Source organism: Oratosquilla oratoria, chromosome 31, assembly GCF_046742065.1.
Source record: "Oratosquilla oratoria isolate Oo_2021 chromosome 31, ASM4674206v1, whole genome shotgun sequence".
NCBI classification, from domain to species: Eukaryota; Metazoa; Arthropoda; class Malacostraca; order Stomatopoda; family Squillidae; genus Oratosquilla; species Oratosquilla oratoria.
Window position 1 is genome coordinate 21,465,852 of NC_134807.1, and position 15,599 is coordinate 21,481,450.

Below are 15,599 nucleotides of genomic sequence, written 5' to 3' on the forward strand. Positions count from 1 at the left end.
CATCACCATCACCACCATCGTCACCACTGCCATCATCACCACCACCACCATCATCATCATCACCACCACCACCACCATCGTCATCACCATCACCACCGTCATCACCACCATTATCACCACCACCATCATCACCACCACCATCATCACCATCATTACCACCATCACCATCATTACCACCATCATCACCACCACCATCATCACCACCATCATCATTACCACCATCATCATCACCATCACCACCATCACCACCACCATCATTGTCACCATCAACACCACCACCATCACCACACCACCATAATCACCACTACCATCATCACTACCACCATTATCACCATCATCATCACCACCATCATCACCACAACCACCATCATCACTACCATCATCACCACCATCACCATCATCACCCCCACCATCACCACCATCATCATCACCACCACCACCATCATCACCACCACCACCAACATCATCACCACCACCACCATCATCATCACCACCACCATCATCACCACCACCACCACCATCATCATCATTACCACCATCATCACCATCACCACCACCATCATCACCACCATCACCACCACCACCGTCACCACCACCATCATTACCACCACCATCACCACCAACATCATTACCACCACCATCACCACCACCATCATCACCACCACAATCATCACCATCACAATCATCACCATCACCACCACCACCAATATCACCACCATCACCATCACCACTATCATCACCACCATCAGCACCATCATCATCACCACCATCACCACCACCATCATCACCACCACCACCATCACCATAATCACTACCACCACCATCACCACCACCACCACCACCATCATCACCACCACCATCACCACCGTCATCATAACCACGATCGAAATTTGTTTAGACCTTTCAAATATAGAATCACTTTGCGACTTTGGTAAAAAAAAAAAAAAAAAAAAAAAAAAAAAAAAAAAAAAAAAAATATATATATAAATATATATATATATACATATAAATATATATATATATATATATATATATATAAATATATGCACTAAAACCCCACTATTATTTGGATTTAAGAAAAGAAGGAAATAACGAATTTCCGTATATTTCGATCACTTGCTGTGATCTTCTTCAAGCTTGATGAGGATCACAGCAAGTGATCGAAATATACGGAAATTCGTTATTTCCTTCTTGTCTTAAATCCAAATAATAGTGGGTTTTTCGTGCAATTACTAATGTGTAACGACATTACTGGACAGTGATATATATATATATATATATGTATATATATATATATATATATATATATATATATATATATATATATTGTAGCCTAACGAGTGTCAATATACAACGATACTGTAGGTTTGTAGAACTTTGCGCAAGCAAGGAATACTGATTAAGGCACTTAATCTGTTCTCGATCCTGTATACTCTGAAGGAAAATTGTACCACGAAATTAAATATAGCTGTACACTTGCCGTCTACCATGTGTGAAATTAATGTGGTTAATTTGTAGTTGCCCCTGAGGTTGTAATTTATATATTCCATATACATGATATATTGATAAGAGCGTAGGGGTACGTACACATATATCTATATGTATCGGTGGAGCATTAGGAAATATATATTACACTCCCTTTCATATCGAGATGCTGCCATAGGTATTTGTTCCACATCAAAACGTGATTGGACAAGAGAATGCGTTACAAGAACATTGTGCTATTTCCTGACCACAAGCTTTGCTGTGTGCATAGAAGAGTATCGCACGCACATATGAATTGACATGGTCGCAGTTTAATGACATATGGTGTACAGAGTAATAAATTATAATTATGTTCCATCAAATCGGAACGGTGTGACTTTGCATGAGGCACCGGAGAATATAGAGATCGACCGCGCTAAAAGGATGCTTGGAGACCTAGACTGATACAAGACTCAGACACGGTGGATTAAAGTTTTCTTGAGGATGGATAAGGAGAGCCGCGTCACGATACTGATGGTCATTTTAGTGCAAATGACCTCAGGCCCGCTCAGCAGGAGCTACAAAAACTCCGCTATGAATCTGTGATTCAGGGGAGCAAGGTCCGAACAGCTGATGGTGGCCAGCCACGATCAGGCATGGATGTGTGTAATCCCCCCCCCCCCGCCCCTTTTTTTCTGAGTACTTAGAGAATTTGCTTAAGGATGACCCTCCGATCGGCCAGCTTACCCTCACTGGCGGTTGCCGAGCCACCAACAGATGAAACTCCGCCCTCTTTGAGGGATGTTGAAGAGACTGTGAGTAGGTTGAAGAGTGGAAATGCGGCTGGGGTCTGCAACAACAGTACGGAATTGCTGAAAGCCGGAGTTGAGGCCATGTATGTGCTGTTCCCTGCTGTCTGGCTGTCTACTACCATTCTCCCTCACTGGAGAAAGGGTCTGGTCGTCCCTGTATGGAAAGGGAATGGATACCGACAAGACTACAACAAATACCGTGGTTATATAGGTCATAGTTTTTATTTATTCATTTATTTGTTTATCGTTATGATTTTTTTTTCGTATCCGACCTAGATATGGACCAAAAGGTCTCCTGTCGGTATGCTCCGCCTTTGTAATACTTTGTGCCCACCTGTTGCTGTCACGGGTTCGTTCACATATGGTAAAAATTCAGATGTCTGGGTCAACGCTCCCTCCAAGCTGCGGACACGTGCGCGCCCAAATGTGTTTTACAACTATATATAGCGCACACAAAGAAAGAAATGTGGTCACACAAAGTTTTCAAATGATATCAAAATCCATTCAATAAAGACGTTCCACCCAAACATCCTAACAGGACTCGCAGTAATGGTTATAAACTGGACAAATTTAGATTTAAAAAGGAAATAGGCAAGAATTGGTTTACTAATAGGGTGGTCGACGAATGGAATAAACTTAGTAACCATGTAGTAAGCGCTGAAACTATCAGCTGTTTTAAGAAACGATTAGACAACTTTATGGATGGGGATGACAGGTGGTGATGGATACGGAGCTGCCTAGTGTAGGCCTTATGGCCTCTTGCAGTCTCCTTCATTCATATGTTCTTATCCACAACAAAGTTATGTCGTAGCACATTAGTAAAATAATACTGATAACCCAATTTCGGAGAAGAATAAGCGAAAGTATAAAGATCTGTATATTTCGATCACTAACTGTGATCCTCGTCAGCAGATGTGAAGAGGATCACAGTTAGTGATCGAAATATACAGATCTTTATACTTTCGCTTATTCTTCTCCGAAAGTGGGTTATCAGTATTATTATGTTCTTATGTTGAAAAATTAAACGGAACATTGGTCTGGGTAGTCTGAGTTTATGCCGAGTAAATCAAGAACTGATCGGGTCCTAGCACTTCGTGTTCTTGTGGAACGTCGGTGCGAGTTTCAACAAAAATTTCTTAAAGCCTGTGTTGATCTGAAGAAAGCATTTGACTCGGTGCATAGTGGCGTGCTCTGGGACCTTCTGTGAATCTGTGGAATTCCTGCGAGTGTGATTGACTTGATGTCTGGCTTAAAATCTGAGACATAGTGCTGTTAATTCAAGAGCGAGACAAAAGTGCGTCCTCACCCCAACACTTTTCAACATCTGCGTGATTGTAGACATAGCCGCAGGTCATCATGCACGAAAACACCTACAGCATAAATCTAAAACCAATGTTAAGAAAAACTCGTTATAATTTTGAATATAGTTGCCTAATAATAGAAACTCGTTATAATTTAACATAAACTCGTTATAATAATAGAAACTCGTTATAATTTTGAATATAGTTGCCTAATAATAGAATAAACATATAATTGCAGTACTTTTAAGCTATAACAATCAGGGGATCCCACGGGCTTATAAATATCTGCCTACCCTGAAGGATGACCAAACGGTCACCCTAGCGGTGTCATAAGCCCGTGTTAAAAAAAAAAAAAAAAAGTATTGACAAATGCTATCTGTTTTGTTAAAAAAATAATTTCGTATATTATCGAATATAGAGAAAAAAGTGATATTATGTCAGGATAGATATTTGCTGAGCTTCCAAATAGATACATATAAATCATATATAGAATCTGGTCGAAATAGGCGCCATATTGTCAGAAAACCAAAATAGGCGTCAGAGTTATAGGATACGTATGTATAGATATTGGTTGGATTAAAAGAAAGTGAATGCATGTCTTATACTTTACAACCCCAAATATTGAATAGATATTCTTAAACGCGTCCGAAATCAAAGCTCTACACCCCCGCTCCCTCTTAAAAAAAAAAAAAAAAAAAAAAAAAAAAAAAAAAAACCCGATGATATAAAGTATGGCGAAAACTGCACAAACATGGCATAATCTTTTTGTGGATTATGACAGAACCCACAATAGCGGCCAAACGTAAATCTATATATTTTTTCATATTACAGGGACGATAGTCTCATCCCATCTATTCCTTTTTAGCTAACCCGTGGTGACTCATCTTGGATCCCCCATTGATGTAATTATAATGCGTGCAAAAACGCCATACCACATGCATATGACGTGATTAAGCTGTGACGTCATATAGCCGCGGGATACTGATTGGTAGCTGTACCCGCCCCGACGCATCATTCAATATGAAAAAAGTGCTTTCCGAATTTCTCTGCTGGGGTACTGGGGGTGGCAATGACCTCCCGTAGAGTTTCTCTAGACATAGGAGCCCCGGAACGCTCAAAGGAACACAAAGGAAAAACAAAAAACAGCAGGCCTAACGAGGCTGTTTGTGTTTACTATACTAAGCTACAGTTAAGAAAACAGGGTAACTAGGCGATAGAAGATGAACTAATACTACTGCTACCACTATCCTATCCAACTACAATTAAATGCCGGGCTGTCGGATCTTTTATTGCATGGGATAATGTTTTATTTGCGGATTAGAGTCTGAGTATTTATCTAGGCGGTTTTTGACACTCGTGGACATCATTGAACGGAGTCACATTGGATCGCGACTCCACATTTTTTCTTATTTGCAAACCTTTCTTCTCCTACTGCTCCTACTCCTCTGTATCCTTTGTTGACCAGCTATTTCCTATGCTTAATTCATATCCCTCCTGCGTTCATATATGAAGTTTCGGACCAATTAAAAAAAAAAAAAAAAAAAAAAATATATATATATATATATATATCCTTCCATTTCACCTCTTCTCTCATTCGTACCTCCTCTTTTTTCTCTCTTTTTCCTCTTTCCTTTGTTCTTCCTCCTCTTCCTTTGACATCCTGTTTCCTTTCCTGTTACTCTCTTCTCTGACAAGTGATCGAAACGGTGTGTGTGTGTGTGTGTGTGTGTGTGGGTGTCAAGTAACATAAGGTGAATATCAATTAATCCGAAGAAGACGAACATATACTTTGCACGATGTGAGGCGTGAGGAGAGCCTGAGGCAGAAGGAACATACAAGACGAGTTCAGATGAAGACAAGGAAGGAGGGATTATTATTAATATAATTGTTAGTTTGTCTTCATATTTCAAAGAGTGTAAAAGACTTCCCTCTCAAGAAAGAATAGGTAAAAGTGAAAGACTAATTATATTTTTTCATGAAAGTGGCAGTTGCCGACAAGACTGACGAGTTAAACACCATATGAGGACGGAGCCTTTATTTGTACGACGTTTCGCTTATTACAGCTTTTTCAAGTACAAGTTGAGATACATATGCTTGAGATTAAATAAGGGGAAAGGAGGGAACGGGGAGAGAAAAGAAGAAGGGGGGGGGACTGGGAAAGGTTGAGAATGCTGGCCCAGATGTCCGTGGGCAAAATGGTCACAAAGGGTGGTTTAAATATTTAAAATTTTGCTGGCCATGGGTATTAGGGCTGTAATAAGCGAAACGTCGTACAAATAAAGGCTCCGTCCTCATACGGTGTTTCACTCGTCAATTATATTTTCATAAAAAAAAAAAATAGAAAAAAAATTAAAGACCAACCAGATATTAAGAATAGAAAAAATACATAAAGGTGAAAGATCGACTAGATATTCAGAATGTATTCAGTTAAAGCCTCGTTTACACGGGGCAAGTTGAGAGGCAAGTCAGGTGTGGAAGTTACTTGAACTGGGGAGGAAAGCGAGCTAGTACATGTTCACACAGGCCAAGTCAGAGACAAGTGGCCTATGTGAACATGTACTTCTCGATATCCTTTCCAGTTAAAGTAACTTGCACACTTGACTTGCCTCCTAACTTTCTCCGTGAAAACGAGGCTTAGAGGTGGCGGCACACTTGGCATAACTTACTAGCATGTTACTTGCTTTTTGCTACTTCGTTTGAGTATAAACGACTTCGGTTACAATATTCTAGACTTTCGTAAGAACATCTCAACAATTTTGTGTCTAACATTCGTATTCTAGGTTCTAAATTCGTCATTCAGTTGCTCACTGTGTGACGCAAGAGTAATTTGACTTGGAAATTTGGAAAACAAAAGATCGTAACCGAAGTCGTTGCTATTCAAACGAAGTAGCAAAAGCAAGTAACATGCTAGCGAGAAATGCTTAGTGTGCTGCCACCTTAACCCTGAACAGGGAACGTCCAAATGTATGATTTTACATGGAAGTTGTACCACTTCTGGCACGCCCACTTTTAGAAACAATAAAAACCAAAGGTTTATGGGAAAAAGTGCTCCAAGTTATAAAGTAAAGTGGGCGTGCCAGAAATGGCACAACTTCCATGCAAAATCATAAATTTGGACGTTCCCTGTCCAGGGTTAACCAACAGTCATTTTCCGTCTTGTCATAACATACCATTGTTTTTATCTATGTTACTCTTATGGATTATAAATAGATTTCATCAATTCTCAAAACAAAGTAAAACTCGCCTTAAAAAAGTCCTGTCATAACCTACCATTAATGTGAACTATTTAAGAAGGAAATAGGCAATAATCGCTTTACCAATAGAGTGGTTAACGAAGGAATAGGCTAAGAGGGGATTTACACGCTTTAACGATTCGTCGAACGCGGTTCGACAGACACGTGCTTAAAGTGATGTGTGAACGTGTGAACGGGGTATTTGGTTGTCGAACAACGTGTTCGACAACCAAATACCCCCTCTTAGTAATTATGTAGCGAGCACCAAAACAATTACTTGTTTTGAAAGGTTAGGTAACTTTATGGATGGGGATGACAGGTGGCAATGGACATGGAACTGCCTAGTGTAGGGCTTAAGGTATCTTGTAATCTCCTCCATTCGTACGTTCTTATCTTGCTCCGCTCCTGTGACGTCATATAGTTAAGGGCAACGTCATAGTTGGGCCGAGGGATGATAAACGATACGGCTGTTGTCTCACTCTCCGATAAGATTAGACTGGAGTACTCGTATTTTGTTCGTCAGGGCAACACGTACAGTTCGTAGTCTTTCTTGTTAGTGTGCTTTGGGATCGACTGAAAGAGCCCTTGCCTTACTGTTGTTCTTGATGTCCGTGTTAAGATGACTAGTGTGACAGTGGATATACACTTACCTATAAGAGGCAAAAAGAGGATGTTGTTTGGTACGAGCAAACTTCGTATGTTGCGCCATGTGAGCAAAATTTCATTTTTCATTTATCTATTTACTTATTTATATTTTACAAGTCCTTTGGAAATTCGAAAATAAGGTCAGGCCTGCCGCGTGGGAAGGGATAGGAGTGAGAACTTAGCGGCTTATGTGCCACATTATGTTATGTGGTCGTTTGCACCACATACTTTTTTGGTCACAATTTTGGTATGGCTAGCGCCAGACAACCATGTCCAGCACAGAGAAATATTTGGTCCAAATCTGTGTTAATATTTTGGATATTGTGTGTATTAGTGAAAATGACCATCTCCAAAAATAATCCCTGAGACACTGCATACATAAATACATGCATACATACGTACATTCATACATACCTACATTCATACATACATACATACATACATAATATATATATATGTATATATATATATTAAATAGTTTGTGTGTATATGTCTATATGTATGTATATATATGTTTATGTATGTGTATATATATGTATATATATGTGTGTTTATATACTGTATATATATATATACATATATATATGACTAGAGGAACATGTAGCAACACATTTGTAAATCACACGAAAGGACCCACATTCGGTGTATGAGAAAATTTGGGAGAACGTTTGACTTCTTTAGTTCGTCTACCAGCTGTAGCCCTCTTCAGGAAAATACAAGATAGGCGAAGTGATAAGATATATATATTCCTTTGACATAAGGACGGGAATGTAATATGAACATGGACAGCTTATATAACGGGCCAGATATATATGTGTGTAAATATATATATATATATATATATATATATATATATATGTGTGTGTGTATATATGTATATGTATATATGTACATATCAAGGACTAATCAGCGAGCCGGGCCTTCTTTACAGAGGTCCGGAGAAGGACTACATTCTTCTGCTGGTCTTTCTCTAGGTTGTGGAGTCCATTCAGAAGAACATTTGCCAGGCGACGGAACATCTTGGGCAAACGGCAATCAGTCCCTGCATAGTCTGCACTAGGGCATTCTTGGTGTCATGGGTGAAACACTTGATTCCATTTGCTCCATGTCCTGAAGAAGCCTCTTGGAAAATCAACAGGAAAGTCTGCATGCTGGTTGCCTGGGGATCCTGAACAGCTTGAGATGGGTCGTTTGTGCGCTGATCTTGCCCCTTCGCAGATACATTCGCTAAATTCCACCAGTTGAGGATGATTTGGATGAACTTAGCAGTGTCATGACATCCTCTGAGCTTCAATGAAGCCACAACCTTTTCATTGAAGACCTTCAAGACATGCTGCACATTTTGTAGTTGAAGTCGTGAGGGGTTGACAGCAAATTTAGTGAGGGGAGTACTCTTCAGAATACTCCCTTTCTCTGACTCGTACAGTTCCTTGACGTCAGCAAATGATGCTGTTGTTCTATTGTCAAGACTGATCTTCTGGCACTTCTCACTGATCCAGTTGTTGCGGATGCACTTCAGAAGATGCACTGTTTCAAAAAAGGAGAAACCAGACACGCTCTTTGTCAAGAGGATGCTTGGCTGTGGCACGGCAATCACCCGGAAACCAAACAGCTTACAGTACTGCTGGTTTATCTTGTGGTTGTCTGTGATAGACCCGATGACACGCCCACCTGCCCTCTCAACAGCAGCTGCCGCCTCCTTTACACGCTCAAGCTGGTATGCTGCTGTGAGCTTGTGGACAGGTGTCACAGAAATCATAATACTAGGTCCTGTGTGCAGCGACTTCAGCATAATACATAGCATAGAAGTGGCCTTGCAGTCTGGCTTGTTCACTGCCATGCCACTCAGAACCCCACCAGAAAATGCAACAGTTGGCCGAATCTGTACTTCATCTATCAAGAGAAATACATTCTTCTGCTGCAGTGTCTTCACTTTGGCAAATGTCCCTCATCATCTGATCCTTGTCAATAGATGAAGTGATGTACTGCATACTTGCGTTTGCTTGGCAGCATCAAAAAGTCTCTGAGCTGTTCATAACTACACTTGGGGTATGATTCAAGAGCAAAACAATAATCATTCATGGAAAACTGTTTCTGTGATAAAAGTTCCAACTGACGTGTCAAAAATACCAGTTTCTTCTCATTCTCGGTGTTCACACAGGCTGACGTGTGGGTTTGAAGAAGTGACAACAATCTCAATCATTTTGTCAAACGAAATGTCATAGCTAATTGCTAAGCGCACAGGTTCGGCGAACTGACCATACGACCTCAAACCATTGTTGGGATGGTGTCTTACCTAGTGGCAGATCAGTGGGCTACACAAATCAGGAGTTATCATTGGATTTTATCTTAGGGCTCTGAGAATATGCAGCGAAGAGTATTTACAAGAAGAAATTGAATATATATATATATATATATATATACATATATATATATATACATATATATATATATATATGTATACATATATATACGTATGTATATAACTTTGGGGTAAATATTTTCCCGGAAGCAATTTCTATTGAATGCTAAAGAACAAGTGGCGTTAATGATTTAAAATTATTGACGCCACTTGTGATTTAGCATTCAACAGAAATTGTATACATACACACACACACACACACACACACACACACATACACACACACACAAGAAAAATAATAAAAAAAAATATATATATATATATATATATAAATTTTTGTGTGTATGTAGATATATGTTTATATATGTATATGCATATGTACACACACACACACACACACACACACAGTCGGTGTCTCGGTTGGTAGATTCTCCGACTGTCACTGCGGCGGTTCGAGTTAGAATCCTGCCCAGGGCTGAAATAATTTCAGTATCGCTGAGCTTCGAGTCGTTACTCCAACTCTCGTGGGCGGGGAGTTGGGTGTGTGTGTGCGTGTAAGGTCACAGCATTACCCATAGATCGGTCATACGAGCTCTGAGCCCTCTTCCGGGAGGGAAATAGCTGTCGATCACGAGTCCAACACATGACCCAAAGACCATGGTGAATACATACATACATATATATGTATATATATATTAAAGAAAATAGCAATTGATGCATTGATGATCTTGTGTAGATTTTCAAGACGTCTAACTATAGACTTGGCTTCTGGAGGTAAGTTTGCTATAGCTGGTCCAATGGACATGATTCCTACAAGCTGACGCCCTGTCCTGTTGCGTTTGTGTGTGTGCATCTATTCACCTTGGTCTTTGGATTACGTGCTGGACTCGTGATCGACAGATATTTCCCTTTCGGAAGAGAGCTCAGAGCTCGTATGACCTTGCACGCACACACACACCCAATTCCCCGCCCACTAGAGTTGGAATAATGACTCGATGCGTAGCGATGCTGACATTTTTTCAGCCCAGGACAGGATTCGAACCCGGACCGCCGTAGTGACAGTCGGGAAATCTACCAACCGCGCCACCAACTGAGCTCCTATCTGGTCATGGGTTCAGACGATGGTATGGGTCTGTTTAAGAAACTTTTTGTTAAGTGAGAAGTGGTGTCTGTACCCACTTTCTTACACTAACTTAACAGTTCAAGAGGTTTTATAGTTGAAGACCATTCGCACGCTCAACGATGGATGCAGATTAAAAAAAAAAAAAAAAAAAAAAAAATCCACACCAGGTCCAGATTTTGTATACATTTTTTGTATTTATATTTTGTATGGATGATGCTGTGATGCATGGAAGGGTGTGGGTGGGGGATGGGGGGTGAGGGAGTATGTGTGAATGATATTTTGACGTAGCCTAAAGGGGTATCTCTCCGTCTTCTCTTTTTCTGCATGAGGGGACGGAGAAGGGGTGGGGGTCGCCGATTAAATGAAGCGGCCTTGCTGTGGATGTGCTGTGTCTTGCTACATTGCTTCTGACCCAGGACAGTGGGCGAGATGCAGGGATGACCCGTCATCCAGGAGGAGCCAAGATAAGAGGAAGGGAGGGGTGGTGAATGGGAGTGGAGTATGTGGGGATGGAATGGATGTGAGTGGATTTTATGCCGTTTTTTGACTACCTTGTAAGGGGGAAATAACCATTGGTATATGTATGTACTATACAGAACTTTTAACCTCATTGTTGAGTGAAACTTGTTAACCCACTGTCGGAGAAAAGAAATCAGAAATACTAATTATCTGTATATTTCGACCACTGACTGTGGTCCTCTTCAGCAGAATGATACAAAGGAATAGAGTTAACAAGTATAAATATGGACAGGGAGAGAACAATTAGGAGACGCGGGTAAGGGGACTAATTGTTCTCTCCCTGTCCATATTTATACTTGTTAACTCTATTCCTTTGTATCATTCTGCTGAAGAGGACCACAGTCAGTGGTCGAAATATACAGATAATTAGTATTTCTGATTTCTTTTCTTCGACAGTGGGTTAACAAGTTTCATTTTACCAATGTGCTATTACATTACGCTGTGCTCATTGTTGAGTGTTACAAGACTTATGGCAATTTGTTTATCTGTTCCAGATACCTTTTGGAAAGTGTCATGGCCGGCGAATGATGGGCACGGTCTTCTTCATGCTGGCTACCTTTGGCATCTACCACTTCACCACTGTGACTACAGTTGTCGACATCACCGATAGGGTCTACATAAGGTATGTTCCTGCCCAAGTCTAACCTTGAAACTTTCGAACAATGTAGGCCTATGAAGGATGATCTTCAGACATGAACACAGATGGGTCATGTAGCGATACAATGATCTATTAATCGTTCTTCTTGGAGTTATTTAAGTATCTGGGAGCAATAGTCACGTTCTTAGGTTCGCGTGGATATGATCGTAGAAAACGTTATCTGTTACATATTAATGAAAGAAAATGAAATTTTCATGCATAACTTACGTATAATGAAGGTTGAAAAGTAATTTTTTGATGCTCGAAAATTATGTACAATTAAGATCTACACCAAATACATCATATTCTCTACGATATTCATTGCATTACTTGTACATATGAACAGAATAACAAATGATCTCATATTTCTTGACATTATCCTTTCATAAAGAGGAATTTTTGTTTTTTACTTTAACGCTTATAATTGATAACCAAATATATTCAAAACGCGTTATAAGAGCATATATATACCGGGATTTTGCTTTTCGCTCTAACTGTCCTGTAAAACGACCCTGCCGTATAAAAAAAAAAAAGAGATTGAATTATCTACTGACAGGTCGTTACAGACGTACTACTTCAAAACAATTAGGTTATTTGCCAGGTCCGGCGTAGTACGGTGACAGAAAAATTAAAAAGAAACATTTATACGCTTTATTAAACTATAAATTTAACAATAAACTATAAAGTTAACAATTTTGGCCTATTGAAACAACGGAAACGGAATTATGAAAGATGAGAATATGCAAATTAAAGGTACAGTAAAAAGGAAAATACAAATCTAAATATTTCGAAAGCGAATTAAAACTTCCGTGCATTTACTTATTGCTAAACCTAAGTTTAAGATAAACGACTGGTCACCACGCTTAGCACTGTAGCACAACAAAAGGTTACCTAGAACAACACTTAAACAAAGGGGTTTACCACTTACGGAAGGCGGCAGCTTCCTCTTCGGGGAAAAATTATGGAAAAAAGCCTCTAGAAACAGGTTGACCCTCTCTATATAGGCTCGCCAATTGACCTGATGTTCACTGGAGCCAGAGGCCGAAAGGTCAATAGGAAGTGCTTTCCTATCCCACTTCAACTGGTAGCTAACGAGCCTATCCCAGTTACATAAACTTAAGATTACACACAAGAATATTATGCACGTAACAAGATAAAAACCTAAATACTAATCACAAAGAAAGAAAAAGGACAATGATATTTAAACGGCAACTCGACATTGCGCGAAGCACATGTTCAGCCAGTCGGCCGGTGATTGACAACTGTTGCCATACGAATATCATTTAAATAAAATTACCAATACATCAGTACGACGCAGCGTACGTCTTGACAAATGGTATCTGAGATTAAAAAAAGAACCAGTTCTAAGAAATCTGGTTACATTATAGATTAAACATTGTAAACTACAAAGAAAGAAATATAACCACAAAGTAATAAAATAATACAACTTGGCAAAAAGGCTAACGGCCACAGCTACTTGACCTGAGAGCAAGGCCTTAACAAAAGAACTCCCCTGACTGACCCTGTGTGTCAAACTACACAGCTGACAGGTGGCCGAAAGGGGTGGGGGAGGGCGAACTGAGTGCTGGTCGACGAGTTTCGACTATCACTGCAAAAAGAAAACCACGTGACATCAGGATACGTGACACAACTAAGAAGTGGTATGCAAGAATCTTATTAAGGGTATGTACGCATGAAGTCAACATAGCTCTCATATGGGTGGGGGAGGGTGGCAGGAGGGGTGCATATGCCTTGGGGCGGCACATTTAAGGGCGGGGGGCGGCAACTCTAGTCTGGACATGCCGCCCACAAGGTTGACAAAATAATTATACAACGAGTCCTCCTTATACGGTATTTTTATCCGGTAAATGCACAGTTACGGTATTTGGTAATTACTACCCTCGATTCCGTTTACAGTAAGAAAAATTCACAGATACAGTATCCATTTGTGTTTTGGAGGTAAAATTAGATATTTTGAAGAGGAAAGAGCAGGGAGAAGGTACGTTTGCCACAAGTCGAAACTTGGTAATTTCAATTTGCGGTAAGGTTTTCAGGAATTCATATGTACCGTATAACGAGGACTCACTGTAATAAGAAAGGTCAAAGGGGTCCTGAATATTTTACCGTAATATACGAATTTTGCGTTTAGAATCAACGGAATATGAACTATTTTTCCCTTATCCCTTCTGCAATAGGGACATTGAATGCAATATTTAAAATTCGTTTAATTATTTTGCAAGCCAGTAGCTAAAACAGGCAGTAAGGAATGGTGATAGGGGAGGGGGAGGGGGGGGGGTTGGGCGTCACTGAAAACTTTGCCGCGGGACCGGACTTCGACATGCAAGGGCTCCGCATAAAGTATTAGTTTGATGGATAAATATTTCACTACTCAGAACCTTATCGTTCGAACTAGTAGACTAGTCTTTAACAAATCGATATTTTAATATATGTATTCTAGTATACATTGGCGTCATAATTTCAGTGACACTGCAATCGTTTTTGTAGGAAGTTGAATGCCCATATTATAATGTAGAATTTAAAGAATATCTCAAGTTTTGAATGACCATATTATAATGTAGAATTTAAAGAATATCTCAAGCTTATTCCATTATGATCAGCTAACTATATCGACATCTGTCATCAGTACTAGTATGTGCATGTCACTGATTACTACACACACGTGCACTGCTACGGAATGCGGCCATATTTGTGTACATATATGATCATGGCACGAACCAGCCTTCTACGAACTTTGGGGTCTTTGTGATGGCTCTGTCTTTCCCATTTTCTTCGAGTTTGAAAGAAAATGGGAGGACCGAGTCGTCCCTGTCCACCTTCCTAGTATATCTGTATTTACCTAGTTGTATTGTACGGGAAGGGGAGCTATGCCCGGGGTGTCCCGTCTTCATATCTCATTTTATCTAAACTTTTTAAATTCATGAATTGTTTTTGCACACACCACTTTTTCGTCCAACTTGTTCCAGTACACACACACACACACACACACACACACACACACACACACACACACACACACACACATATATATATATATATATATATATATATATGTATTATATATGTATATATATATATATATATATATATATATATATACTGTATATATGTATTATGTATTTGTGAAGAGCTGGAGTCCAGGAACCATTTTAAGGAAGCAAACACTGACCTCGACTTTAGAAATTTAATCCTACATTTCGAACCCTATCTGGGTTTCGTTTTCAGAGGTATACAGTTATTCTCCAAAAAATACATTAGTCTCCAGGCTGGACACTTATTCACAAAGTTACACAAATAATAATATGAATAAAATGTCAGAAAATAAAAACAAGACTAGTAACTACGAGTAAGAAACAAAATCTAGGTGATATATTCATCCAGTCAGAATAGAAATAAACTAAACTGAAAATACAGCAGAAAAGAATAATTAAACAAATAAATAAAATAATTAATAGATACAATAACAAGGTCTTGCACGCTACTCC

The 15,599-nt window shown here is 39.6% G+C and overlaps 1 protein-coding gene across 4 annotated transcripts in view; it reads left to right on the forward strand.

Annotated features, from left to right (window-relative positions):
• LOC143041483 (uncharacterized) overlaps positions 1 to 15,599 on the forward strand; it is a 61,511-nt gene that overhangs the window by 6,374 nt on the left and 39,538 nt on the right. For 2 of the 4 annotated variants that reach the window (XM_076213396.1, XM_076213397.1), the window contains exons 1-2: positions 7,323 to 7,519; positions 11,954 to 12,081. In XM_076213396.1, coding sequence (XP_076069511.1) covers positions 7,430 to 7,519; positions 11,954 to 12,081 — 218 coding nt within the window. In that variant the 5' untranslated portion in view covers positions 7,323 to 7,429. Of the gene's footprint in view, positions 1 to 7,322; positions 7,520 to 11,953; positions 12,082 to 15,599 lie in introns of those variants that run through there. The other 2 variants (XM_076213399.1, XM_076213398.1) reach the window with 2 other exon arrangements.